At 51.5% G+C, this 27978-nt stretch overlaps 1 protein-coding gene across 1 annotated transcript in view; it reads right to left on the bottom strand.

Moving 5' to 3' along the window:
• ADARB2 (adenosine deaminase RNA specific B2 (inactive)) overlaps nucleotides 1-27978 on the bottom strand; it is a 235975-nt gene that overhangs the window by 111143 nt on the left and 96854 nt on the right. Inside the window, exon 4 of the mRNA XM_046677998.1 lies at nucleotides 20986-21854. Within this exon, the coding sequence (XP_046533954.1) occupies nucleotides 20986-21854 (869 nt within the window). The remainder of the gene's footprint in view (nucleotides 1-20985; nucleotides 21855-27978) is intronic.

Below are 27978 nucleotides of genomic sequence, written 5' to 3'. Positions count from 1 at the left end.
GGCACATTTCACAAATGGGGAATAGCAGGGAACTTCCTCAACCTGATAAAGGGCATCTACCAAAACCCACAGCCCACATCACACTCAATGGTGAAACACCCTCTCCCCCAAGACCAGGAACAAGACTAAGATGTCTGTTCTCACTCTGACTCAACATTGCACTGGAGGCTCTGGCTGAAATTATAAAACCCTTAGAAGAAAACATAAGAGTAGATCTGCGTGACCTTGGTTAGACAACGATTTCTTAGTTATGACACCAAAAGCACCTTTTGTACTTCAAAGGACATCATCAAGAATGTGAAAAGACAGCCCACAGAATGGGAGAAATTATTCGTAAGTCATATAGCTGACAAGGGGCTAATATCCAGAATGTAAACAGGAATCTTATAACTCAACCAGGAAAAGACTGAAGTAAAAACAGTCCAAGAATTTGAATAGATATTTCTCCAAAGCAGATAGACACATGGAAAACAGCACATTAAAAGATGCCCAATATCATTAGTCATTAGGGAAAAGCAAATGAAAACTACGAGATACCATTTCGCACCAACTACGGTGGCTAAAATAAACAAGACAGGTAATTGCAGGTGTTGACAAGGATGTGGAGAACCTGGAAGGTGTGTGCATTTCTGGTAGGATGGTAAAATGAGGCAGCCAGTTTGGAAGTTTCTTAAAATATTAAATACATTTTGAAACAGTGATTCCACTCACTGCTATGTATATGCCCAAGAGAAATGATAACATATGTCTACACAAAAATGTGTATTCAAATGTTCATAGTAGTATTATTCACGATAGCCAAAAAGTAGAAACAACCCAAATGTTGAATGGATTGACTGACAAATGGATAAATAAAATGTGGTATATCCATAAAATGGAATGTTACTTGACCATAAAGATGAATGAAATACTGATATATTCTACAACATGGATGGACCTCGAAAACATGATGCTCAGTGAAAGAAGGCCAGACACAAAAGGCCACGTATTGTATGATTCCATTTACATGAAATGTGCAGAATAGGCAAATCCTTGGAGACGGAAAGCAGATGAGTGGTTGCCAGGGTCTGGGGGAGGGGAAAATGCAGTAGGTTTTCTGGGGGTGATGAAAATGTTCTAAAATTAGATAGTGGTGATGGTTGCACAACTCTGTGAATATCCTAAAACGCACTGAGTTGTATACTTTAAAAGGAAGAATTTTACAGTATCTGATTTATCTTTCAATAAAGTTGTTATAAAAATAATGGGATTAAAGTACAAAGTTCTAAAAGGTCTAAAGTTTCTTCTTTTAGCCCAATGAATCATCTCTATGAGCCACACTTTGGAGACCCTAACACACCATGCTAGTCAGTTATGGACCATCCATCTGGAATTACTTAGCAAGCTTTTAGGGACTTTTTAGGCATCTCCCTTATCTGTGACATGGTGGTTGTTATTTGGCTAGTTTAGAAAACTTTCAGAAAAGCTACTCTTGCCACTGTCAGGTAGGCTACAAGACTTGGATCCGATTTGGTTTGATTTGTCTCAGAATGTAACCTTTTGCTTTTTCTAGTTATATACTTTTGAACATTAGAATCAGTGAACCTGAGTTAAAATTCTAAATCTGCAAATGAGCAGGACTGGAGATCCTTGTCAATGAGCATCGTTTTTTTGGACATCTAATAGATGTTAAATGCTTTTTGCTGATTAATCAAAAACATTCCAAAAAACAATGGCATATTTTTTATATTTTGACAGAATTCAAAGGACTTCAAGACAACACAGACGTTTGTCCACTGAAAGCAGAGGAGAGAAATATCAGAGAGAATTCACTAAGTTAAGGACCAAAGCCTTCTACCGCCCTCTCCTTCTTCTGTAAATTTTTGTAATTTTGGTTCTGTGATGGTATCTCGTCAATACAGAAGAACCAACGGTTATCAAGTCACTTCAGACAGGACATATCAATTTATTTGAGGAAAAAATTCCAAAACTTTCAAAAGATTTCTTTGACTAAATTGACCAATTTATTAAGTCAAAATAATTTATCCGATTACATTGGGAAGCACGGTTACTATTTTCCCTCTCTCTAGATTTCGGGTTATCCATTTTTCCCTGTCTCCTTCCCTGTCCTGAGAAAAGGTTAAGAAACAAACCTAGGTAATCAACCAGCAGACACTTGTGTCGACACCGGAGGACTGCGTGCATCGAGCCTTCCTCTGAAGCTGGCGCATTTCCCGCGTCTCCGGCCCCTCTTCCTACGGTTGATTCTTAACTCCTGTTTCAAGTGACCATCTTGGAACACAAGTCCCTGAGCTCATTAGAGGAAAGCGCTTGATCTGTTTCTCACTCAGTTGCCAAGCTCATTAGATGTGCCCCAGACTTAGCTGAGTTTACTCAATTTTTGCTAGCTTTCCTCTTGGTTTTGATTAACTTTGGTGTCACAGCTGCTCACTTTGCAGTTGTCCTATGTTACACGATACTTAGGCAACTAGTGCTGCATTGCTGGGAAGGACGAGGTGTCCAGTGTGTCCCGGGCTCTTTCATTGATCCTCACCAGAGCCCGGTGAGGTCGGTCCTCCTGCATTCCCAGTTTCATAGAACAGTGGGTCGGCAATGCGCCCAAAGTCACGCAGAGTATTCCGGGGCAGAGCCAAGATTCACATGTAGACCCTCGGGGTCCTGAGTCACAGTCCTCACCACTCTCCTAAACGGCACGTTGAGGAGCCAGAGTAACTGTGAGGGTGCTTTTGTTCTCAGAAGGTCATTGTCTTCGCAACTCAGCATACTTTTCTCATCATGCTAATACTTAATACTCACAAATAGGGAAAGTGTGTTTAACAGAGAAGAGCTCATGTAGGAAAACAAAAATGTGTGCAGCAGGAAGGAGGGCGGGAGGGGGGCAGGAGGGGGAGAGAGATGGAGGCAGTCTCCCAGCTACAGCATCGCTGCTTCGAAGGGGCATAAAGGTGGCCCAAACACCCAAAATACAGTTTCCTGCTCCCTCTGCTACCCGACTTGATGAAATAAAAATCTCTTCAGGAAAAGAGACACCGAGCACTCTGGTGGTCTTTTTACAAATGCAGATAAACCTCATAATAGAAACGTTCATAAATCAGGTTATTGGAATAAGCAGAACAGACTGGACACACAAAGAAGTTATTTTTGTGAGAAGGTGCCTTTCACTCCTTGGATGGGTGAGCGCCATGAGAAGGGCCAACTCCTGTGCTGGGTTCACTTTCCTGTGCCAGCGGTGGGAGGAGGAGGGTGGCGTGTGCTATGGAGTAGGTATTCGGTGGATATGCAGCAAATGCATCAATTATCAGTTTCTTATGGATTAATTAATGATGTAGTATGAGAGAGACCAGGCCGTCTTTTGGGTGAAATACATTTGAAAATATTTTATGAAACGCCTTGACTGTTGTCACTGGTGTTGGGTGCCATGAGCAGGAATGTCTGAGGCTGTCACGTGAGCCTCATCCATCAGTAGCTCTGTGCTTCCTAAAGAGAAATACGCTTCAGGAGAGCAAGAATATTTCCTTGCACTTGTGTGCACACACATGCACATATAAACACATAACTTATGTATGTTTATATATGTGTACCTATTGTTATAATTCAAATCTGTCAGTCTGGCTACTTCCAAAAAGGTTCTTTTATTGAGATTTACAACCTTGATAGAATAATCTTTAAGATCTCAAGATGGGTTATTTTCCGTGTATTTGAAGCTTTTCTTTCATAAGAAAAGTTGTTTCACAAAGCCAGACATATTTGTATAGAGTTAAAACTAACGTCTTGTATTTTACCGTTTCATTTTTTACAGGGTGTGTAGAATTTCTTTGCCCAGCTCCTGGGCGCAGGATGCAAGCTGTACTGTTGCCAACAAAGTGGCTTTGTTTCATAGGATCTGCAGTGGCCCTCTTCCCTCAGCTTTTACCAAACTCCTAACACGTCTCTACAACAGTGCAACAAAATGTATTATAATTATTTGTTCTCATTTCAAACCCTCCCCCAAGTTTAATTCTGACATTTTAGCATGACCAAGAATCATTTAGGGTACTTGTTGAAAATGCAACCCAAGAATTCTGATTTAGTAATTCTAGGGTAAGTGACCAGTATCTGTATTTCTAAACATGATGCCCAGGCAAATCTTATACAGGGAATTACTGTGCCACAATCTGGGAAACCCACTGACCAGTTGTGAGCAATTCTGAAGGGGAAGGGCTTTATTTTATTGACCTCTGTGTAATCCTAGTACCTGGCATATTGCCTTGGACAGAGTTCTGCTTACTAAATATTTGTAAAATGGATGGATGGATGGATGGATGGATGGACGGATGGATGGATGGATGGATAGATAGATGTATGGAAGGGTGGATGGATGAATAGATGGATGGATGGATGGATAGATGGACAGATGGATGGATAGACTGATGACTGGATGATTGGAGGATGGATGGATACATGGAAATTAGTCTTTTTGCAAGTTGGCCTGTTTGCAAGCCACTGGTTGAGCTATAGGCAAACTTTGGCAGTCATTTATGTCTTTTCTAAACCTCAAGGAACATACTGATATGTCTTAAATAAGAATAAATAACTTCCTGCCTAAATGGGAAATACTCTGTCACTTTTCCTGGATTTCAAAAGTCATCAAAGCAAAATTTGCACATCCTGATTATCTCATTGTTTTTGTAGCTAGCTGTTGCTTGGTTTATCCTATTTAGTGCATACAAGTCAGAGAGATGTTTGCATCACAAATTTGGATTTGGATTTGAATAGTGGTAAATGGGTCTTCACATTTGACTATTGTGGTTAATATGACCACTCATAGCATGTTTCCATATATCTTCATAAGAAATGTAAACATAATTAGCTCTTATTCAAAAATAATTTGGTTGTAAAATCCAGTGATTTCTAAATGTGTCCTCCATTTTAAGAAACTCAAATATGCAAACGTTCAAATTTACGGAATGCACAAATTCAGCACCAATTCACTTCAGAAGTATTCTTTGCTTTACCATAGGATTCACTCTAAGAGGCTTTCAAACAATGGGATTCTGTCACGCGTTTAAATGTTACTCACTTTGCAATAATCAGACACAACCCTCAGGAAATGCAGTGGTACCTCCACGGAGGCAATCATCTCGTTATTGCGTGATTATTTTCCTGTCTGTCTCTCATGCTCACTGTGAGCTTCTTAATGAATTTTATCTTGCTCATCTTTGTTTCCTCAGGTCTTAAATACTTGGTGCCTAATTAATGCCCGAGCATTTGAAGGAAATTATTGGATTCTTACACATCTCTGCATTCCTTGAGGTTCCTAATACATCATGCCCCCCCCAATATTCAAATATTTATTAAATGAATATCCTTGCTGCAGAGAGGCAGATAACTCTGTATTATGATATATGAGTACTGCATGGCTGTGGAAGGAAAATGAAGGGTTTGAAGGTTCCTTGGATATTTCTTCTAGTTGTAAAATAAGAATGACCTTTGCAACTCCATTTAGGTGCAGCTGCTTATGAGTTACGAGGTGTTCCTTGTGGAGAAGACATTTCCTGTTGCCTGCTCACCCTCAGAAGACCACAAAAGTTCTTTGTAGAAAAAATTACACTTTCCTAGTCCACTGAGGGTTACCCATGTCAGGTGAAGTTTTATCATTGTCCTTAGTGCTGGAAAGAATTACTTTAGGGATGTTTCAGCTCATTACTTCTGGTCTTCGTCAGCTGGTCTCTGCGGCGGTGGCCTTTACGCTGCACGGGCAGGCTCTCTCTCTCTCTCTCTCTCTCTCTCTATTTCTCTCTCTCTCTCTCTCAGTATCTCCTCTTACTCTCTGCCCACGGAAAATGGAGTCTGTAGCCTGACAGTAGAGCATGACTCGAGACATCCAGCATCAGCAGACGGGAGATCGTGGGACTGGGTGATGTTTGCATGATTTCAGAGAAGTTTCCCTCTCCTTTTTATTCAAAGATTCATTTTGTTGACTTTTATATATAACCAAGAATGACTTTTCCAAAGTCAGTTAGTTACTGGGAGAGAAATGCAAGGTAGACCCATGTAGTACATGTCTATGAGCACATGGTACGGGTGTGTGTGTACTTGTCTCCAAATTAAATCCTGATACTTGGGCAAATAACCATGAGTTGGGAAACACAGAATACCCAGAGAGATTTCCACGCAGGATTCAGACTCTACTACAGACTCTCATGGCACAGCTGTGCGACGGAAGCAAAAGACACTGAGGACTTAGCTCCTGCGACGAGGGGCTGGGCTCGGAGGCTGGGCTGAGTCTCCAGGCGTTTAGCTGGGTGATTGGTTCTTTGAGCTGGTGCATTTAGGCAATGCCGTTGAACCTGTGCGCATGAGGCTGGAGTTCACTGACCATCCGTTCCCACCTCCCAGCCCCTCTCCTGACCTCCTCAGCCTTACCATGGGGGTGGGGTGGAAGGGATTAGAGTGAAATCTGACACCCATTGTTTTATTTACCTCATTGCGATCATCCACACTGTTTTACTATATTGATTTCATTGTATTTAATTCCCATTTTCCAATCCCAAGAGAATTTAAGGAAGTGAGTCATAAAATCTCTCAAGATAATTGGTCGGACTACCAAAGGAGGGGCCCTTGTTCACGAGGATGACGGTCCCGTTGTGTCCTCTTTAGATCATGTCGATCACACATCCTGTGAAGCTGCCCAGACGGTGTTAGTAGCTGGGACTAACTCTGGCTTTGTCTCGGCTTTATTGTTTGATACCACTGTGGGACTGTGCAAAGCGAATTGGAATCGCCAGCCTCATCATCATGTCCTGAAACAAGAGCATCTGTTTCAAGTGAGAAACACTCACTGAGCGGGCCCACAGGAAGGAACAGTGAGGAGGAGCCCAGTTCCGAGGCCCCGTGGGCCTTTCACTACAAACAGGAATCCGATTAAACCTGTGAAGTTGTCTCTCCTTTCGGTGGGGGCAGCTGATAAGTACTTAGCCCAGCACCGCTTCAGAAGTTCAGCCCAACGTATTTAACTTCATTCAACCAAAAATTTAGCTATCTTGGGCCACACAGTTTCAATTGACTGTTTCCGGTTCACTGCTTCTGGCCCCGAACAGCTACACAGCAGATAAACGTCCTGTTTTATCATTCTTTCCCCATTCCCAATTTCTGTTCTTCAGACCCCTGTCAAATAAAGTACTCAGTTGCAGCATTCCCTCCTTCCAACCCACCCCCTCCCCAAAAAACCCTGTATAAGGAAAACACTGAAACAAGAAAGTCAGGTCCAACTAGCTACGGAGGCATTGACGAGAAGGATGCAGAATTTTAACATTGCATGAATTTTCCATTTAGGATGGTCATGAACATGGACCAGCTAGTCCTCAGTTTGGCAATTCTGTCTGTTTTGTAAATAAACCGGAAACACGAATGAAAATGGTTCCTCTAACGAGAGCCAGTCCCCAGGGTGGTCCCTGAAATTTCAGCGTGGGTGGATGGGGAGGCTGAGGGGATTTCCAGGCTGAAAGAAGACAAATCTGCCTTCCTCTCTTCTCTTCCAGTCGGTTGGCTGCAGGCTCTGAAACAGGAGTGATGGACAAGCTCTCTGCTTCTCCGCAGGAATCCCGAGCCTGCCAGCTCGCTCACGCTGATGTCCTCTTCAGGCCTCGCTCATCTCCACATTCCAGTCAGCAGCCGTTCTTCAGGGTCCCATGTTCTGGATGTGAAGCCTCATTTCCCTCCTGAGATTCTTTCCTATTCTTGGCTGGATGGCTCGTACTTTTCCCTTCTGTCAGGGTCTCTCTTCCCTGGAGGCCCAGTGCCAGCCCGGCTGCATGATCACATGCCCAGCCCACAGCAGCCTTTCTCCAAAGCTAATCCTGCTCTCCACCGAAAAGGTGGACCAACTCTGAGTCTGCGGCACAGGGAGGAGGCATTCACAACTGCAAAGTGTTGCCCCCCACCGTCTACTGACCGACTCTGGGCGGAGAAGAGAGAGGTCATCCTCCTGGGTCACGTTCCTGCCAACTGTCCCTTTCCTGTCCAGAGTCCATAGGAACCTTCCAGTCACTCATTTAACAGTTTGTAAAGATGTTCACACGGATCGTCCATTGTACTTTTGCTGTTATCTCTTTCTTGCTTCTCTCCCTCCTCCTCCCATTTGCTTTGATTACAAAGTGGATTAAAAACAGACACACAAAACCAAACAAAGCAAAAATATCAACCAGTTCTGGGCAGAGTGGATTTGTGCCAAACTTTGAATATTTTCCATGTCAATATTTCCATTAAGAAAGAGAGCTTTTCTGTCACTGAAGAAGTTGAGTAATTACTGTCGGTACAGGTTGTCCTGGTCCTGATAAGATGGATAGAGCATCCATCTATGCCAGGGGCCGACCTACCTGGGATCACGTGTAGATTTTAAAAAAGTGTTCCTAACAATGAAATACAAAGGTTTGGGGTGATCTACTTTCGATATAAATTACAATGGTTTCAAAGCTGCTCTGACAGCATCCCTCTCGCCCTCTCTTGTTCTGACACAGTCTCTTGAGAGAGGAAGGATGCTGATGGCCGAGGAGAAAGAAGGCACGTCACACGCATGATCGTCAACCTTCATGAGTTCTGTGGCCCAAACAGGTTGAGAAGCACAGCGATCTAGAATCAGTCAGCATCAGCCAGAAACCACTGTCTTGACCGCCGTTTCCGGGGGGTTAAATGCCACTCTGCCGCCATCGACTGTTTCCTGCGACACGTTCACCCTCTGACTGCTCCTGGATGCTCACATCCCAGGCTGTTTTGATCACGGTGGCGCTGCTTGTTTCTTTCAGCCAGATTTGGGCCTGAATTCAGCCAGAATTGCACAGCTTTGGACAGCAGGAACATGCCGTTTGCCAAGGACGTGGCTTGTCCTGATGGCTGTCCCGCCGGGACCCCTTCCTGCTGCTCGCTCACTCTCAGACCAGTCGCTGAAGTGAAAACAGAGATGGTCGACCTCTAACATGTCCTGACTGCTCACCCTCTGCCAGGACGTGTCTCATTTAATCATTAAAGCCTCGCTGCAACATGGCCCTTCATCTACGTTCCCACCTCCCAGGGAAGTCAGGTGACACGTCCCGTACACACGGTTCCTGGCAGGACCAGGACGGAAACTCAGACGTTCGACCTCAAACTCCTGGGCGTCGCCACATGGCCTGTTGTGGAGTGTGTGCACCTGTGAGTCTAGAAGGAGGGGAGACATTGGCTGGGGCTTGTGGGGGGGTTCCCAGGAGATACAGTGTCTCTGGGAACCAAGGTCAGGAGGAAAGCGGCTATGCCACCCAGTGGGGTCTGGAGAGACAACAAGTGTCGTTCCACCAAGCCTCACGTGACCCGTGAGGTGAAGGCCGTCATCCTTGTTTTACAATGAGGAAACGGGGTCCCGGACACCTGCCTGTGGTCTTGCTGGTCAGCCACAGGCCAGGACCCAGACAAGGCCTGCCTGGCCCCGCTGTGATTTCAAGTTCCACTCCAGCTCCCCAGGCTGAGAGACAAGACAGACACGGGTTCAGTGGCACCAAAAAGGCACACAACTTACCCTCAGACTCACTGCTGCTGAGAGGGGGCACCGTGGGGACCAACCTTGGGAACCGACCGCGGGGACCGACCACAGTCTGGGGGCAGAGCTTCCCCTCTTGAACCCCGACCCAAAGGTTCAGACACCTCCCCACCCCATCAGCTCAAGGTCACATTGACATGTGCTGGAGGTCACAGTCCAGGGCCACTGCCATAGACGTCACATCCCTCGAGTCCCCATTTCATTGCCCTCAACCTCACAGGAGCTCAAGGCAGGTCTTTCCCTTGGGAAAGCTGCCCATTTTACAGATGAGGGACCCTGAGGCTCTGCGTGAGTCGTTCAAGGGCACCAGCTGGAAGGGGCAGAGCTGGACTTGAAGTCAAGGCTACTGACCCCAGTGTGGCTGCTGGTGACAGCAGGAAGCCCCACATGGTCATCCTCGGGGCACCTCAAACTCGGCTGTCTAGAACCAAACCTTTAATTCTGCCCCCTCCCCCAGCACACGTGACCATCGATCCCACAGCTGGCAAACAGCTCACATTCTCAGAACGACCCAGCAGCTGCCCACTTGCAGCCACTCAGTGCACATGGCACACTGGCCCTCCTCCGCTGGACACGGGTCCTCCCTGTGCCTTTCCTCAGGTGTCCGTCCCAGTCCTCTGGGGGAAGGTCCCAGACCTGGCAGTCAAGCTTCCTCCTCTGTGAAGGCTTTCCTTCCCGGATCCATCAGAAGCAATCCAGCCCTGTCTCAGCGCCTGGCAGACGGTCCCACGACATGGGCTCTCGGGCCCAACAGCCGCTGCACTGTTGATGCCATGTCCTCCTGTGGGGCACTTGTTTCCTGGCCCTGGGGGCGGGGTCCAGACGGGGACGCTATCTGATGGCCGTTGAACACCCCATCCTGGGCAGGCTGAGAGGAAGCGCTGGCTGCTGCTGGGCTTCTGCTGGAGCTGCCCCCTGTGCTCCTGCCTGGACGTGCAGGGCGGCCCGTCCTCGGGGGTGAGTCCTGCGGGTAGGAGGCTGCGTGGCTGCACAGCTGCCTCCGCTGGCCTGTTGGTCTATACTTCAACTCATGTTTCTTGGCTTTGAAACCCAAAGCGATATCCCACGGATGCCGCAGGCTACTAGTTTGTTTCACGGAAGCATCGTATTCTCTCCGATTTCTCCATTTAGATAACTGAATAGTCTACCCTACACCATGCAATCCGAGAGTTGTTTTACTGAATACTTCTCCTTTCACTGAAATTGTCAGGAACGAAACATGGTTCAGACATGGGGACTTACACTGGAGGCAGAAGACGGCTTCCACCCCCGTATTTATTTTAATTACAACCAGAGGGAAAAAGCTCTGCATTAAGAAAACGTCTCTCATGCCTGGTGTCTGTATGGTAATTTTTGTTCTGTAGGCTCATAACTTCGAGTACTTGAGTGAACTCACAATTCCGCTGAGTGCATTAATTTAGAGAAATGCATTTTAAAAATGTTTAATTGTGGTGCAATTGTTACAAACCATGGTTCTGCTTTCCATGCATCGCTAAGCTCTCACATGTGGGGATGAGGGGTGACAAGTGTGGAGGGAGGATAGGATAAAGATCTGGGAACAGGAGCTCGTTTCTCCAAGCCGAGACATGAAGGGAAGTGACATTGTGAGCACAGGCTCCCCTCCAACGCTGGGACAACTGAAGTAGTCACTGCATTTTACTTAAAAATGCAGCCACCTGGGGCCAGGCCCATGGTGTAGTGGTTATGTTTGTGTACTCCGCTTCAGCAGCCTGGATTTGTGAGTTCGGATCCTAGGCATGCACCTACACCACCCTTCAGCCATACTGTGGCAGCATCCCACATATAAAATAGAGGATGGTTGCTCCAGATGTTAGCTCAGGGACAATCTTCCTCAGCCAAAAAAATAAAAAAATAAAAAATTACAGCTGCCTAAAGAAAGAATGAGTCCTGAGAGGGATAAACAGGGTCTGGACACAGCTGAGTCCTTGCACTTGAGAATGTTCCAGAGTGTTTGAGTTTGAGGGTGGATAGAGGTATGAATTGCCTTGGGATGGGATCTATTTAAACAAATTTTAACATTCAGCCCATCCCCGGGCCTCATAAAGTATCTTTTGGTGCTAAGGAGACAAAGTGAGAGAAAAGAGTGTCAGAGGGAGAAGCACATGGGGATTTTCTCCCTAGTCTCTCTCCAGATGCCAGCATGTGGAGAGCAGGCAGGTCCCCAGGACCCGGACACGCCGACCCAGTTGCTCACAGAGCATCACCTGGCTGTCTCCCACCTGCCACGTCCTCAGTTCCTCCTTTGGTTTGGAAAGCTAGATTTCAGTGGAAAACCTCACTGGGCTGAGAAAAGCAGTTTCGGGCTAATGCTGCAGATTGCATGTCATTGTGGTGGCACATTTGTGTCTGTTTTCTCTTAAATGTCATCGGAAAGCGGCTGCTGGCACATTGCGCCTGTATGTGTATATGGGGCTGGCATACGGGTGCCTTGCACCCGGTTTATTTGCACAGAGTGTGAGAGCTGGAAGTGAACACCCAGCCTCAGTCCCTTCTTTCCAAGACGAGGAAACTGAGGCTGGGAGGAGCTGGTGGGTCCGTCAGCATCGCTGCCTCCTTCCCAGCCAGTCCAGCCCCAGCCCGGCACACGAGAAGCACGTCCCTCCCCCCAGAAACAGGAACAGAGGAGCAAATCCACGTTTCTCTCTGAATGCTCACCCTGCCCCCTTCATGGCCTCCCGACGGCCAGTCACACTGAGGCCGCACACAACCCACAGCCGGCATCCCGGAGGAAGAATGACAGACCCTCAGGCGGTGATGACCTTGTGCCCAGGGCTGGTCAGGTACTTTACACCCATTAGCCCCTTTCATCTCCCCGCCCTTCCGTGAAGTGGACACTGTCATCTTCACCCCACTTCACTGGTCAGGAAACCAGGGCTCTGAGAGAGGAAGGGCTTGGATCCTCTGCAAGTGGGGCCCAGCGGTGGAAGCCGTGCCCACCCTCTCTTCCCCAAGAGAAGAGAAGAGGCCGGGTTCTCCTCCCGAGCCCAGGACGGCCACCTTGTCATCTCTCAGCTGACCTGAGGGAAATGCGAACTCCGGGACTCTTGGCCCAGGAGCCGGTTCCTAAGCTCAGCTCTGCACACTCGTTTGCAACGATCCCGGGGAAACGGAGGGCGCTTCCGTGGGGCCCAGCACACAGAGAGCGTTGCACAAATGTTTGCTGACACGGCGCTTATACAAGATTTACTCCCCTAGGGCCACATGCCCGCAGAGCACCAAATACGCTGCTCGCGTACACAGGATCGCTGAAAATGGGAACAGAGTAGGCTCGGGGTAACTGAAAAGTGGTGGGAAGGGAGAGGGAGAGGAGAGGAGAAGAGAAGGATGGAGAGACAGAGAAACAGAGAGGGAGGGAGAAAGAGAACTCGCATCCAGGACGCGCGCACAGGCTGCGGTGTAGGCGCATGCGCACTGGGTGAGGCCGGGGAGTGGGTGGGGAGGGGGGAGCGGCTGCAGAATCGCTTCCACAGGGAGAACATCCCTACTGCTTCTCAGCTCCCAGGAAACATCCTCGACGCTCCTCAAGGGGCCACAGTTCCCCGAGTCACTCAAGTTTCCTCAGGAAGTGGTCCCAGGGGTCTGGGGTGTGGGTTCCCCAGATGGGCCCCAAATTGCAGAGCTCGGGTCTCCCACGAGAAGATCCCGCACCTGGCAGGGCAAGTGGTCAGAGGTCGGCCCCTGCATGGCACTTCTGACACCCTGGGGCGTCTAAGTGAGCCCATCGGGGGGTCTGCGTCACAGTCGGGTGACCCTCCCTGGCAATCCTGCTCTCATCCTTCATCCTTCACTCACCTTCTCCCTTCTCACCCCCAGAAACCGCCTGCACCCAGAACTCCATCTTAACAGCTGTTCCCCGGAACCTGAGCCGACACTGGAAGAAGCACAAGTTTAAGATCGTGAGGCCCAAGAGTGGCAGGGACAAGAGGCGGTCCAGGGTCCAAATGCCCTCTCTCGGACCCAGTTTGCATTCACCTCCACACACCGTCAACATTGTTAGGGAGGTTGCAGGGCTGGTCAGCACCCCACGAAGCTTGAAGTGCCTGTGGAGCTCCCCACTCCACGATGACATCTAAGGGCCCACCTTCCCGAGCGTAACTCCTGGGGTCACGAGGGAGCAGAGACAGGCGAGCAAATGAAAATAGCCCAACACCCCCCACAGCACGAGGACAGTGCAGAGGGCTTGGTCACAGCTGGGCAAAGGAGCCCAGGGTCTGCAGGGATCCTGGGTCTTCAGGGAGCAGAACCTGGGTGGGTGGCAGAGGCAAATGGCAACCTTGGAACCCTCCCTCCCTCGTGTTTCTTCCTGGGTTGTTCCTGGGCTCCTTGCACCTGGGAGGCAGTTCTAGCCTCTCTTGGGTGTTCCTTTTTGCTTTCTCTGGCTCGCTTACATGTTGGCATTCTCCCACTCGCCCTCTTTTCTGCTGTCTCTCTCCTTTTCAGTGTAACAATGTGTCCCCAAGGAAGAAGGGACCCAGCCATGCCAACAAAGCCTGCCGTCTGCACAGCAAAGCTGCAGCCTCTCTGCTGACAAAGCCGGGCTCCCCATGTGGGAGCTGTTGGCAAGCTCCCCGCCGCTTCGTAGGGGTCAGCCGAGGAGGGCTCACCTGACACAGAGGCCTCTGCCTCCCTGAGCTCTGGGGTGAGGACCCGGATCTGCGGGACACAATGCCATGGTGGGAGTGGGCCCCTCGCCCTAGGAACCCCCTTTCTGCTCACATGGCTAAGCTCTGTGATCCCTCAAAGTCAGTCAGCAAGCTCCTGTCTCCTGCTCACGTGTTTCTCTGTGTTTGGAACGAGCACCACGCACCTTGTGTCACTCCTACCGTGCCAAGTCACGCATTGCGTGTTGACGGAGTGTGTTCCATTTCCTCGACAGGCCTGTAAAGGTGCTGGGGTCTTGAAGGATAGGCACTGAGGGCTCCTTCACTGCCCTGGGGACGTCTCTGTCCTCTTTGTGATCCTTCTCTTGGCTCCACACTCACCTGCTCGGCTCTGGGCAAAGGACGTGACTTTCCACTCCTCAGTGTCCTATCTGTACAACGGGGATGTGCATAGTCACCTCCAAGACTGGACGACGCTGGGATGTGCTCTTACATGTAAAGCACCTGGAATAACATGTGACACAGAGCAGGTGCCTGACGAACATTAGCTCCTCATGTCACTGCTGATCATCATCATCATCACTGTTGTTAGTAGTGGCCATCAGAATAGCGAGAGAAGTGGGAAAGCTTGGTTTCTAGACTCTGCCTAACTAATCGGCAGTCATACTAACTATAATAAAAAATGCCAAATGCAGGATTGGGAACAGGCTTAAATACATATTTAACTCTTCTTACTTAAATTGCATGCAATTGTTTTAGAAGGAAGTAGGATGGCAGAGGCTATTGTATAAATGGATACTGTACATTGTAGGCACATTGTGTCAGCGTATGCTTGTAAGTGCATGATGTGTATACATTGTATAAATGCGTATCATAGGGGCCGGCCTGCTGGCGCAGTGGTTAAGTGTGCACGTCCCACTTCGGGGGCCCAGGGTTTGCCAGTTTGGATCCTGAGTGCGGACATGGCACTGCTTGGCATGCCATAAAAAAAAAAAATAAATAAAGTAGAGGAAGATGGGCATGGATGTTAGCTTAGGGCCAGTCTTCCTCAGCAAAAAGAGGAGGATTGGCAGCAGTTAGCTCAGAGCTAATCTTTCTCAAAAAAAAATGTGTATCATATAAATATATATTGTATATACATTGCACATTACATATGTTACGTATAAATGTATTGTCAAGCATCTAACAAGCCTTCAATGCCCTCATTAAGGAGGGTTTTTTAGAAGATTTTTCCCCATGTGATGTCAGTGAAGTGACCTATCACTGTAGTCTCGCTGTCAGTGCCTCTTCTGAGGAAAGAAGGAGATGAAGACAGCCCAGTGAAGCTCAGGGTCGGCTGGACCTGCGGGAAGGTGTCTTCCTTCTGTAAAAGGCCGCCTTTGCCTCCTCATGGACCACAAGAGGGTGTGTGGTCACAAAACCCAGGGGGAGTGGAGGTGTCGAAAGGAAGAAGGCCGCTTGAATAATTATGGCTCCACAAGGGCAGTGTGGTCACAGACGAGCAGGAAAACAATTACCGGGAGGCAGACAGGCTTCCGGGACCGCAGAGCCCCTGGGACCCCTACCGCTGGAGTTCAGAACCACAGCCGGAGGCCCAGAGAGGCAGGGCTGCCCCAGGGCTGCTGGTGGGAAACAGCAGAGCTTTACGTGCCCCCAGTGCTGCCTGGAAGCCTCGGCTCGAACAAGGTGCACCTGCCCGGGTGTTGGCAGCGTCTGCCCGAGGACACTTATCCGAGCCAGGAGGGTGACCAAGGACAGTTGGGGTTTGATTGTGTTTGTTTTGGGGGAACTCTTACGTGGTGACCATTTTAAAGCCCATTCTTAGGAAGGCATCACGATTCTGGATAACACAGCCATGTGCTTTCCCTCCTCTGTCTCCCTCCACCCTCCACCGGTGACACTGGCAGCTTGGGGACATCTCCGTGCTCTGAGCAGTACCAGGAGGTTGCGGGTGAGAACGCCATAGGCACCTGCGGCTGCCTCGGGGTGTCCTTGGGTACCAGCGTGGACAGCGTTAGGCTATTCCAAAGCCCCGTGTGTGTGGCTTCCACAGCTATTCGTTTTTAATTTAGGACTATTTAAAATTTGAGGACCCCTCTACTGCTAATTTGTTATGGCAATATTAATTAACAGTTTTGCTTTATAGCAGTTAGGATGCTGCTTCTGTTGAGTAAGATAGATTAGCAGGAGTATGAGATTAGAAACACAATCTGTAAAGTGGCCAGAGGCAGCTGGGGGTCACCTTGGCGTTTGGGAGAAGGACAGCGTGTTTGTGCAAACATCCCATTAGCGTCCTGCAGAGCAGCTGCTGAGAAAGCAGAGGACTTCGTCCCCCTGGTCTAATTCTGCGGCTAATTCTGGGGGCAGATTCCGTGAAATGGGATCGTGTACGGGAGCTCTGATCCAAATTTACTATAAAATGCTGCAACTTTAAAAAAATTGTTCATTTCCATCTTGTTATCAATTCCCATGGTTTCTCCCTGTCCTGGCAGTAATAGCTACATGAACAGGGGACAGAGCAGGATGCGGGTCAGGCAAGCTTGGCTTGTGACAAATGGCCGGGACCGAAGCCTTGGGCGTGGGTTCCCTAAAAAAACCTCAAAACGGTTCGTGGAAGCAACTAACCTTTATGACCAGTTTTGTTTTGTTTTTTAATTTTTTTTTTGGTTTGCTTTTTGGTGAGGAAGATTGGCCCTGAGCTAACATCTGTTGCCAATCTTCCTCCTTTTTTTTCTTTTTTTCTCCCCAAAGCCCCAGGACATAGTTGTGTATCCCAGTTGCAGGTCATTCTAGTTCTTCTATGTGGGATGCCGCCACAGCATGGCTTAATGAGTGGTGTGTAGGTCCGTGCCCAGGATCCGAACCTGTGAACTCCAGGCCACCAAAGTGGAGTGTCTGAACTTAACTGTCATGCCACCGGGCCAAGCCCCATAGCCAGTCTTTAAATGTGTTCCCTCTTACTCTGGGGGAAAAAACTGTTTTAATTGCTTTGACTAAATCTTTGAGACACTGTTAATACCACTGCAGCCTGACATACAAATTAAAAAAATAAATTAATAAAAAATAAAGGGGACCTTTAAGGTAAAAGAGCAACTTAGTAAACTTGTTTGTTCTCAAATGGGGGGCCGGGGTCCACGAGAGACCCCCCTTTCCAGAGTTAGTATGACTTTTACTCACTTTCTTTACTCCCATCACAATGAACGCTCTTCTCTTCTCTGACCAGTTTCCATGGAAAGGAAGTGCTGAGATATAGGCCTCTCTGGTTGAATTGAGTGCTTTTATGAATTTAACTCTTTTCATGCAAGGGGTGGGAGGTGAACACTGAAGAGAGATGCAGATTTTGTGATTTCATCTATTTTTCTTTCTACCGTGATGTTTCCAGGTAATGAGTATTCATATTCTGATACGGTCTCATGATGACTTCCAAGGATCTTGGTAACCCAGGAGTCCTGTACCAGGAGGATGCCCCAGCCATAGAACAGGAAAACATGAGGATTTGGGCTGCCTCCTGGTCAGCCTCGTTATCCTCATCTGATAACTTGTCACTGACATTTGCGGAGTGCCCAGCCTGTGTGTCTCTGTGTGAGCCTTACACACCCCACTCGTTCAGGTCTTTAAAGAATTTAACAGTCTTGGTCTCAGCACTCTGGCTAAGAGACCTTAAGTCAGATCTCATGAAATTGAAGGAAAGTAGCTGGTCTGGTCCTGAGAAACACCCCTGGGTACAGGAAACGGTGAAAATTAGATCCTGGAGAAATCAACACCAGCAGTTTTAATCTTTATTGAGCATATTACTCTTCAGAACCTACTCTTTCAGAATCGACACTGGAAGCAATTCTCCACCGCTTTACCTTTACTGTTGGAAAGTGACTTGCTCCCTGCAGTCTTCCCCAGAAGGGTTGACTCCGAATTGTCTTAAGGACGGAGTGAGCACCAGCGGGCTGAGACCCCGCTCTGCAGGGTGAAGCCAAGAGCGGCCCCGAGACGGGGTTCCGAGTGGCACAGGTCACCTGACGGTGCAGCTCTCTGACGCACCTGCACGGGTCAGAAATGCAGCTCCAGGTCCTCACTTGTGCACCTGCTAGATTTCTTGCAGTAAGACCCACAGCGGCATTTGAAACACACTCCCCGAATGACTCGTGCACTGTCACAATTGAAGATTTTCTCACTGAATATTACGTAGATAGGGCACCCCCACTAGGGAGGGTCCTGAAGCTCATTCACACGGACCAAGCCTTTGGTTCAAAGCATTAGACACAGACACCATCCCTTAGTTTGCTTCTGAGAACCAGACTCCTGGTTTATCGTCCTGCACACGGAGGACGGCTCTGTGTAGGGCAGAACCCAGACTTTGGGCAGAGAAGGTTAGCGTGGTCAGTACCCAAGTTCTAGAAATCGCGTTGCCCTGGCAGCCAGCGCTGATGCCATATTCCCCAGTGGACTCGAGCAGGGTCCTCTTGGCTCGGCAGTGGAGGGGGGACCGCATTTTCTGGGAGCCTAGGTGGGGTTCTTGGAACCCTGGCCAGGGCCCGGGGGTGCCTGGTGCAGGATAGGGAAAGGCCAGGCCTCGGGGGACTTAGAGCTCCAGACCAGTGCCAGCAGGATGAGCGTCTACCTGGGCAAGAGGAACGCTGTGTAGACGGCACTGGGCACGGCAAGAAAGCACAGCAGCATTGACAGAGCTTCTTGGAATCTGCCTTTTAAAGATCAGTCCCTGAATCCAGACCAGGATTCGAATTTAATAGGGCTGCTGATGGCACCCGGTCCTGAGTCCCCCGGCCCACTCAGCCCCATCAGCCCCGGGTGCAGGGCGAGGGGACCGGGTAATGAGCCTCGGGGACGCAGTGCCTGGCATGATGGATGGCCCACAGCCCTCACGCCGCTCCTCGCCCTCCATCATCTGGTCGGGGTGGTTAGCGGACTGTCAGAGAAAAATAATTTAGCAGAGTGGCTTTAACTGATGTGCTGCCTTCTGGGGTCAAACGACTGTTACAAAGCACTCGAGCCGCCTGGTCCTGCATCCGGGGGCTCAGGGCTGACGACAGGCGAGAAAAGGGGGCTGGCCTAGGCTGGATGACATCCTCCAGCTTTCGCGTGGGGTGGGGTGAGAGGGCGTGGGAAGAGGAGAGCCGTGTTTCCTACCAACCAGGAAAACGCCGGCTGTGGGGGGTGGCTCCTGAAGCCTCAGGCTGGACGCTGAGAGGGATGCACCGTGGCCACCATGGGGGGACCCGCTCCGGGATGGCGGCGAGAAGACAGGTGACGTCGAGGCCTGGCAGCCTGGGCACTCATCCGGGCTGCGGGGCACAGTGGAGGGTTTAGGTTATGGATAACGAAGAAGCAGGATAGGGAGGAAAAAGAGGGGAAACGGGAGCAGATGGAGGCTTGGAAGAGGGAAGTACGGTTCCCTGACTTCCGGCCGGGAGGGGCTCGAGGACTTAGAGCTATCTGAGCTTTGCTGCAAACATCAATTTTCCTTGGATTGTGTTATTCGAGGGTGGGTTGAAAGGCAAGACGGATGAGCTTATGGTCTAAACCCCTCTAAACCACTCCGTAGATTTTTCATTGAATATTTGAAAATAAATGAGGGAATTAGGGGCAGACACAGCAGGAGAAACAGCCGTCCCCTGACTGGGGCTCCTTGTTAAGCAGGATCCCCCCTCCCGTGACCAAACCGTGAGGGGCAGACCACGCTCTCCCTTGCCAGTTGTCCCTGCTGAGACATTCATTGAATGAATGAATGAATGCATGCATGCTTGCTCCTAGCTGTGACTCAGCAGCAGGGGTCTGTCCACACCATTTTGCTGGGTCGCTGTGGGGTGTTCCGTGTGCTACCTGAGGTCCGGGCGGCACCCTGTGTTCTTTAGCAGACCCGCCACCTCCCCAGGCCATGGCAGACTCTCTCCTGGGTGCTGTGAGGACCAAGCCGCGGCAGCAACAGCTGACGGGTCCTGGGTCCTCATCCTGCATCCCGCTCCCCTCCCGCCTCCTATGTAGAGTGTTTCCTTCCACCCTTGGCACCAAAAGTGCAGAAGGATAATTTCTTGACTCTAATACACTAGCGATGCCCATGAATAACTCTCAGAAAGGTAAGAGAAAAGATAATTTTCACAAATAAGCCGTTACCGGACACACAGGATGAGGTTGTTTTAAAAGGGTGTGAGAATAGTTCCTGACACGTGGGTGGGGCTGCAGAAACGTCCCTCGAAGGAACGAGGGTGAACTAGTGTCAGAGGCACCGGTCCCTCTGGCTCCCTCGGGCAACCCCCCAGACACGCCACCCGCCCCGCCTCCCATGGGAATCACTGGATGAAACGATTCACATTCATCTGCTCTCTCCGGGCTCCCCAGCTGGAAACTCAACCCGAACCACACCACGACCCAACACACGCATTTCGCCTTGCGCTCCTCTCCCGCGGCCGCAGCCGGCACAGCCACCAGGTGGCCGAAGGGCCTGGCAAACTCGAGTCCTGGGGCGCCATCCTCCCTCCATAGACCGCTGCCCCGCCCCGCCCCGCCCGCTCCTGCCCCGAGTCCGGCGGCGTCCTCGCCTCATCACCCGGTCCCTTAGCGCTCCCTTTACCTCGGCCACGTCCGAGAGTGGCCTTCTGTCTGTACCTTCCCACGCCTCTCTCTCCAAAGGCTCGAGAGCCACTCCTAGGGAGGCTGGGAGCGGGGCCTTTGGTGGGAGGGCGAGGGCCGCTCCCCACCCACCGTGGCTGGAGCGGAGGGGTCCGCCCGCCGCCCCGTCACCCCCATGCCTCCGCGCATCCCGGAGAAGCCACCTGCGGGCGGCTACCTGCGAATTCTCACCTGCAGCAGGAGGCGGCTCCCACTCCTGCTGGGGACGTGGCCGGGCAGCCGGATGTCGAAGAGGGCCTGGAGAGCCGCCTGCGCCGCCTGTCCCTTGGCCAGCTTCTTGCTGCGACCCGAGCCTTCGAACGTCCTCCCGTCCACGCGCACGGCCATCACGAAGCGCTTGGCGCGCTGCCGCTCGGCCGGCTCGGCGAGGCACACGTAGTGCAGGCCGGCGCGCAGCTCGTTCAGCAGCACCACCGGGTTGCTCTCGCCCGGGCGCGCCAGGTCCAGCGTGCGGCACAGCAGCCGTCCCCGCCGGCAGGCCGCGGGCAGCAGCTCGGCGTCGGCGGCGCGGCGGCCCGGGCAGCCCTCGCGGGGCGCCGCCGGCTCGAACTCCTTGAAGAGCGTGTCGGGGAAGTCGGCCTGGTCGGAGGTGAAGTCCGTGCAGGGCCCGGCGCCGCCGCCCATGGCCAGGTGGGCCTGGCAGGCATTGGGGAACTGCACGAAGGATCGCAGGGCCAGCTCGGCCGCGCGCATCTTGGCCTTCTTCTTGGTGGGCCCCGTGCCCTCGAACGTGAGCCCGTTCACCTCCACGGCCACGGCGAAGACGGGCGCGTGCACCGGGCCGGTCTGGGACACCATCCGGTACTGCAGGCCCGGCCGCAGCTCGTGCAGCTGGACCAGCGCGTTCTTGGGCGTCACCGACCACGACAGCTTCTTCCAGATCAGCTGCAGTTTGCAGAGGTGGCTGCCGTTGCCCTCCTCCAGGGGCCTTTTCCTCTTCATGCCTGGCGGCCCGCTGCGGACCCTGTCGCCCTGGGGCAGCGGCCCCGCCTCCAGGTTGCTCACGTTGCGGTTTTCCTTCACGTCTGCGCTGCTGGTACCTGCAGGTGAGAACAGACAGCCGTGACCCAGGGCGCCGGCAGCTCGCCGCTGGTGACAGATACTACTGGGGATGACCGCACTGCGACCCTGACCTCGATGCGCCAGCCCTAGCCGCCAGCGCAGCCAACCAGGCTCACGAGTCGGGCTCCCCAGCTGGCGCCCACAGGAAGGGGACAGAGAAGTTACTATGGACCCGTGAAAGTGGGGCCCAACGCCCAGAAGGAGGAAGGACAGGCAGTCCTGAGCGGTTCCTGGAGAAGAGAGTGGGGAGTGGACGGGGACGAAGGTCGTGTCCCACTGGCACTGCTCCCACCTGTGGCTCTGAGTGTCACAGTGACACCACGGTGCTGAGCCCAGGCACCCTGCCCTCCTCCCAAAGCTGCCCCCCAAACCGGATGAACGCGCACCCCCTCTCTATCTATGGCCCTGGGCAGTGCTGAGGGTCAGGGCGGCCTTCCCTGCGTGCAGGACGGTAATAAATTGTGGGGACATCGCACACGCATCGCTGCCCGGCACTTATACACTTAATGAACCAGATCTGCGCGCTTCAATGTGGGTGAATCTCCGAAATACAATGTCAGAGGACAAAAGCAACTTGCAGAGTCCACAGAGCGCGGGGAATCAATGGTGTGAAGTATAAACACAGACTCCACGTATCTGCGGGTGCTCTGACACATGGAGAAGCCGACATCCACCGGCCCCGAGCTGAGGAGGCAGATGGGTCACGGGTGGGCACGATGGCTTCACTTGCATCCGGTATGTTTTATTTCTTGTGCAAGAAAGGAACCGAAGTAAATTCAGCAAAACTATCATTTGCTAACTGTGGGTGGTGGATGCGTGTAACAATGATTTAACTTTTCTGGACTGGCCATCTTGGGCCTCTCTGCCGGTAAAGCAGCTCCATTTAGAAAACCTCGGCCGTGGAGCGTCCCCCTGGCCACAGGCGAGGCCCTGTTGGCTCTGCTGGCGAATGTGTGTCTGGAAGGCTAACCCTCAGTTTCCTAGGGACCCTCTGAAGAGGACGATGCTGAGACCCTTGGACCCTCACATTGGAACCTTCCTTGCTCCTCAGACCCGCTCTGGGTGGGGGTGGCACCACCTTCTTCCAGGAGAGCACCCGAGGCCCGAGGGGCTGCGGGGTTGCCCCGAGGTCAGGCGGAGGTTAAGCAGTAGAAATGGGATTGCATCCTGGTATGTTTGCTGTCGTGTGAAGGTGATTTTATGGAAACGAATGGTTCCATCCTTTTCTTGGTCATTTCCAGGGACACCCTATTCTGGGCTCTGGGGAGAGAATGAGGACGCCGAGCATCAGCTGCCATCAGCGTTTGGATGGACGAGGGAGCTGAGACAGCTGGGCCGGGCCCGGCCAGGCAGGACCACCACAGACGACCCTTTAAGCCCTCCGGTTTCTCCGTGGGAACCTTGAGTCACGGGCTCTGGGGCGGCTCTGTGCAGATCGTGAGTTTTTTTCTTGCTAAACAAGTGGGAACTGGAGGTGATTTTTACAGCTGGCCCACAGCCTAGAATGGATATGAGTGCTGGTCCTCCTTGCTCCCCGAAGTCAAGCAGCGGGGAGACCCGGCCCACTCGCCTCTCAGGGCGGCTGCTGGGGAATAAGAGCAGAAAGGCACAGTTCCACGGCACAGAGGTGCCTGGGAGAGGTGCCCTCCGCTGGAGATCGCTCTTTCTAGGTCTCACGGCTCTGTGGCCTCCAGCTCTGGGTGCGCCCTGCCCACCACCATCTCCTCTGGAGGGAAGGGCCCACCGGGAGGGTGTGCCCGTCGGAACCTCCAGCCTCTGATTTGAAAGTGTCCTCTGTTTGCTGAAACCTCGGCTGCTCACGAGGGTAGTTCTTTCAGCTACGAGGTGATTCTGCTGGTGTTTTCTCCAGCAGTTTGCTTCCATAAAATATTAGGTTGGCAGAGGTAATTTTGTTCAAAAGCATGAACCTGGGTTTTATAAGTGAGAGGTGGAAGACATTCATTTATGGTTGATTTTAGTAGAAATAATTACCTTCCACATATCAAGTACTGAATGAGTCCCAGCCTCTCTTGCTAATCGTTCTCGGTCTTGGGCATGCACACAGCACAGAGATGTGTCACTCAGGGTCCGAGATTTGGGGTGAGGGTAGCAGATCAGATTCACCACGCGGTTTCCCAAATTGAACATAAAGATGGAAAAAAAATAACATGCCAACCCCAAAGCCACATGCCAGATTGCCTAGAAATTGCTGGAGCTCTGTAATTTCTTATCGATTTCTCGCAACGTGGGGATTGAGCGAGCCTGTCGTGTGATTAAAGTGGCCGGTGTATGGATGACCTCGGCTGCCTTTCGAGGTGGAAGGTTTATCTTGGAGAAACAGCCGATGCCTCCCCCACCTGCACTGAACTCACCTCCGCGCTCTCCTCTCCCACAACTTGCCATGTCCCATGACCGTCGTTACGACAGTTTGCCACGGCACGAGCCACAGTGGTCAGAGTGTGGCATGAAGACCCCTCCGGTCATAATCATCGATTAATAATAATTGATACAAAAGCAGGTTTCCGGGCCTTATCCAACTGTGTTTTGTCCTGTCTCTGGTGGGCTCCGCCTTCTTTCTGGGAGTCGGCTCCAGGCCCCACGGACAGTGTGAGTGCTGGCTTGTCGTCTCTGCAGTGTGGGCGGGTGCTGGGTGCTGGTGCCGAGCGGTGCTCGAATGGAACAGCCACCCTGGGCTTCGGTGAGGATCCGTGGAGATAACGTAGGAAGACTTCGTTCTTCGGGATCTGTAGACTTGGCAGGCTCTGGACTGAGCGCCTCCTTGCTATGATGACTGACCCTGCCCCAAAGAGGGAGGAGGTTCCGAGCCTGTGAGGGGCGGGAGAGGAGAGGGTGGGCCCCGGGCTGCAGGGCCTGATTACACAAGATTCCTTACTATTCCTTGTACCCTTGGCACAGGTCGAACGGACTGTTCACACCAGGATGTAAGGAGTAGTGGTCCTTAATTCCACTCTGGAATTCCTTCTCCGGATAACATTCCCGCAGTCACAGCTCGGAGACTGCAGTATGTGAAGCTGGAGTCGCTCTGCCAGACTCGCCTTCTCAGGTGAGTGACCGGACACCTGCACGGGAAGGTTCGTCTAAGGGTTTACCTCTCCCCCACTAGCACTGTCTCTCTGTCTGCCCGTCTGTCCCTCTGTCTGTCTCTGTCTGTGCTCACACAGCCCTGGGACCTCAGCCCTGCAGGGGAATTCCAGGAAGTGGAGAGGGAGCAGAGTGGTGTGCTGGGTTTGGGGGCCCATGGCAGCTCCCCCGACTCCATCTGGGGCTCACGTCGTGTTCTTTCCTCCTTGGAAAATTTCTGCCTTGGATCCCAAATGCCTTCCCTCAATGAAGCCCACTCTTGAGGAAGCTGTGTGCACGTCCTGTGGGCACGTACCCTGTGCCCGCACTGGCGTGTTGCTGTGTGGCACACGGCAAGTCCCCTGACCTCGACTGTCTAACAAGAGGCGTCTGTGGGCTGCGACCGTCACGAGGCCTCTGCGGACAGCACTGGGTTTTCAGACGGTTGCATGTGTCCTTCTATTGTGGAAACTGGAAAAAAGCAGACAAGTGACTTCCTGCCCCATTGGACAAGAGCCACAGGTGCAGTGAGGGGACGGTCCCCACGGATCCGAAGGCTGCCAGGCACCAGGAGAATGTCCGAGTCAGAGAGACACGTGGAAGGGAAGGTACACGAAATCAGTTCCATTCTGCTTCTCTCACACATGCGTCATCTCTTGAGCCCCGTCTCTTTTTTGACAAAAAGTGTCAGCAGATGCAGGGCCATATCTGAAGGTCCAGCGCATAAAAGAATTGCATTTTGGGGAGAAAGAGCAGAATTTTATATTGGCATGGGTGTGGCTAAACTTTCATCTTCCGGGTGAAATGCGTTCCTCCAGAGTTGAGTTCTAGGCTGCTTTGTGCGTCGGCTGCCACCTCCTGGGGATTGTCGTTCTGCTGGAAGTGTGGGTGTCTGTCCCTGCCTGTGTGCACGTATGTGCGTCTCCTTCCCCCACTGACTCCCTCCCGGGGCCAGCGTTGTCTGGTCGTTATGCAGCCAGACGTCTCGAAGTTGTCACATCATTGAAGATTTTCAGCACTGCATCGCTAATAATGACACTGCGGTGTCTGCAGGTGGCAGGGGACCAGACAACCCCCCCATCCAGAGAAGCAGCTGTGTGGCCTGCCACGTCCACATCAGCCAGTGCCAGCTGACAGGAGCCGGTCTCTGTTCACACGGGGAGGAGGTCTTGCTGCTTTGGGCGTTGGAAGGGGTATGGAAGGGGTGCTGGGGCACAGGGAGGTGCCAGCCGCACAGGCCTGCTGTCTCAGTTACAGAAGGTGCCTGGTCCTGGTCCTGGCGTTACCGGTGATGCACAGGCCTCATGGCAGTGGCTCTCGGATCAGGCTTGGCATCAGGCAGAAGATGGCTTCCTTGCAAAGGCTTGTCACACACCATCCCGGAGCTGTGCCTGCCATGCACCTGGCTGAGGGTCGAGCGGGCGGGCCTCCCTCCCTCTGGACCTGTGCAAACAGCGTGGACTTGGCAGTCCTGTGGCCCTAGCTGGGAGTGGCTCTTCAGCCCCTTCTTGTGACCCCTGGGTCAGTAGTAGCCACAGACAGGGTGGGGCTCGGCAGTGATTCACTCCTTCTGATGTTCAGAGAAGAAAGCTTTCAGAGTTACCCGAAGTCTTAAAAATGTGGCATTGTCCCTGAGACTCAGCCAAATCCACCCTACTGATGGCTGATCCAGCTGGGCTCACAGGCACCGCCTTCTCTCAGCCAGAGTCTCTGTCCAGTGCTGACCCCCGATCCCAGCCCAGCCCTTGACACCAGGGGCTCAAGCTCCAGGGACAAGTGAGTGTTGACAGCCAGGGCCATGGGGCCGCGGGGCAAGCATGGCGATGTCCTGAACCGTGAAACTCCATCCATGGGCAGGGTCAACGGGTCTTCATGTGACACCAACCCAGGTGTTCCCATGCACAGGGTTACGAACAAAATGAAAACGGGACACTCCAAAGCAGGCCTACGTTTGCATCTACCTGCACACAAGCATATACACAACACATACCACACACAGCGTGTACACACACACACACACACACACACACACACACAGAACATAGATCACACATACAACACACACACACACAGAGAACATAGATCACACACCACACGCACAACATACACACATCACACACACAACACATACATGCATCACACACGTCACACACAGAACATAGATCACACGTCACACATACACCCTCCCTCCTTTTGTATCGTCGGGCGGCATTTGGGCACAAACAGCCAGGGCCATATCGGCAGTACTGTGTTAAGTATCAAGCCAAGTGCATTAATTGGGAGGTTTATCTTTGGACAATCTATGAGAACGGGGTTTTCTAAGTGAATCAAGAGCATGTATTACAAAGGGGGGTGACTAATCCACTGATAGAAAATGAGATTTTCTGAGTATTTCAAAGGCATTTTAACATGTAACAAACAATTAAAAGTCCTTCTTATCTGTAAGTTTCTACCTTGTAGCCAGTGAGCTGAGTTGGGGAAACAGCCTTAATTGTAGGTATTAGCTGCCTGGATGGAGCGCCTGCCTGCTCCAGGGCCAGCCTGAACCGCCTTCGCACGTTATCCAGCTTCATTCTGACCTCGGCTCCATGATTGGGGTCACAGTACTCTCCCTGTCTCATGGATGATGAGGCACTGACCTCAGAATGTGGAGCTTCGTGGCCCGTGGTTGGGTTGGGGTCAGAGCAGGAGATCCCATGGGAAGGTCTGGCCCCCCTGGGCTTCTGTGTTCCCAATTGTCCCCGCGTCAGAAGCTGTGCTATTGGAAGGGGAGGAGAGGCTCCCATATGGGAGACTAGACTCACCCGCAGTCCAGCAGCTTGAGGTGGGAGGAGGAGGAAACAGTCAGGTTTTATTCCTCAAGGCATTTATTCCATGCGTGTTATCAAATAACACGTTTGTCCACATGTCCAGTCCAGCTTGGGGCTTGTGTGTGTGTGTGTGTGCAGGCTGTGTACGTGCTTTTACATGTGTATATATCTGTGTGTGTGTGTGTGTGTATATATCTGTGTGTGTGTGTGT

The sequence above is a fragment of the Equus quagga genome, chromosome 12 (genome assembly GCF_021613505.1).
Source record: "Equus quagga isolate Etosha38 chromosome 12, UCLA_HA_Equagga_1.0, whole genome shotgun sequence".
NCBI lineage: Eukaryota > Metazoa > Chordata > Mammalia > Perissodactyla > Equidae > Equus > Equus quagga.
Note: the sequence above shows the minus strand (reverse complement) of the source record. Positions and strands in the feature narration are given on the sequence as shown.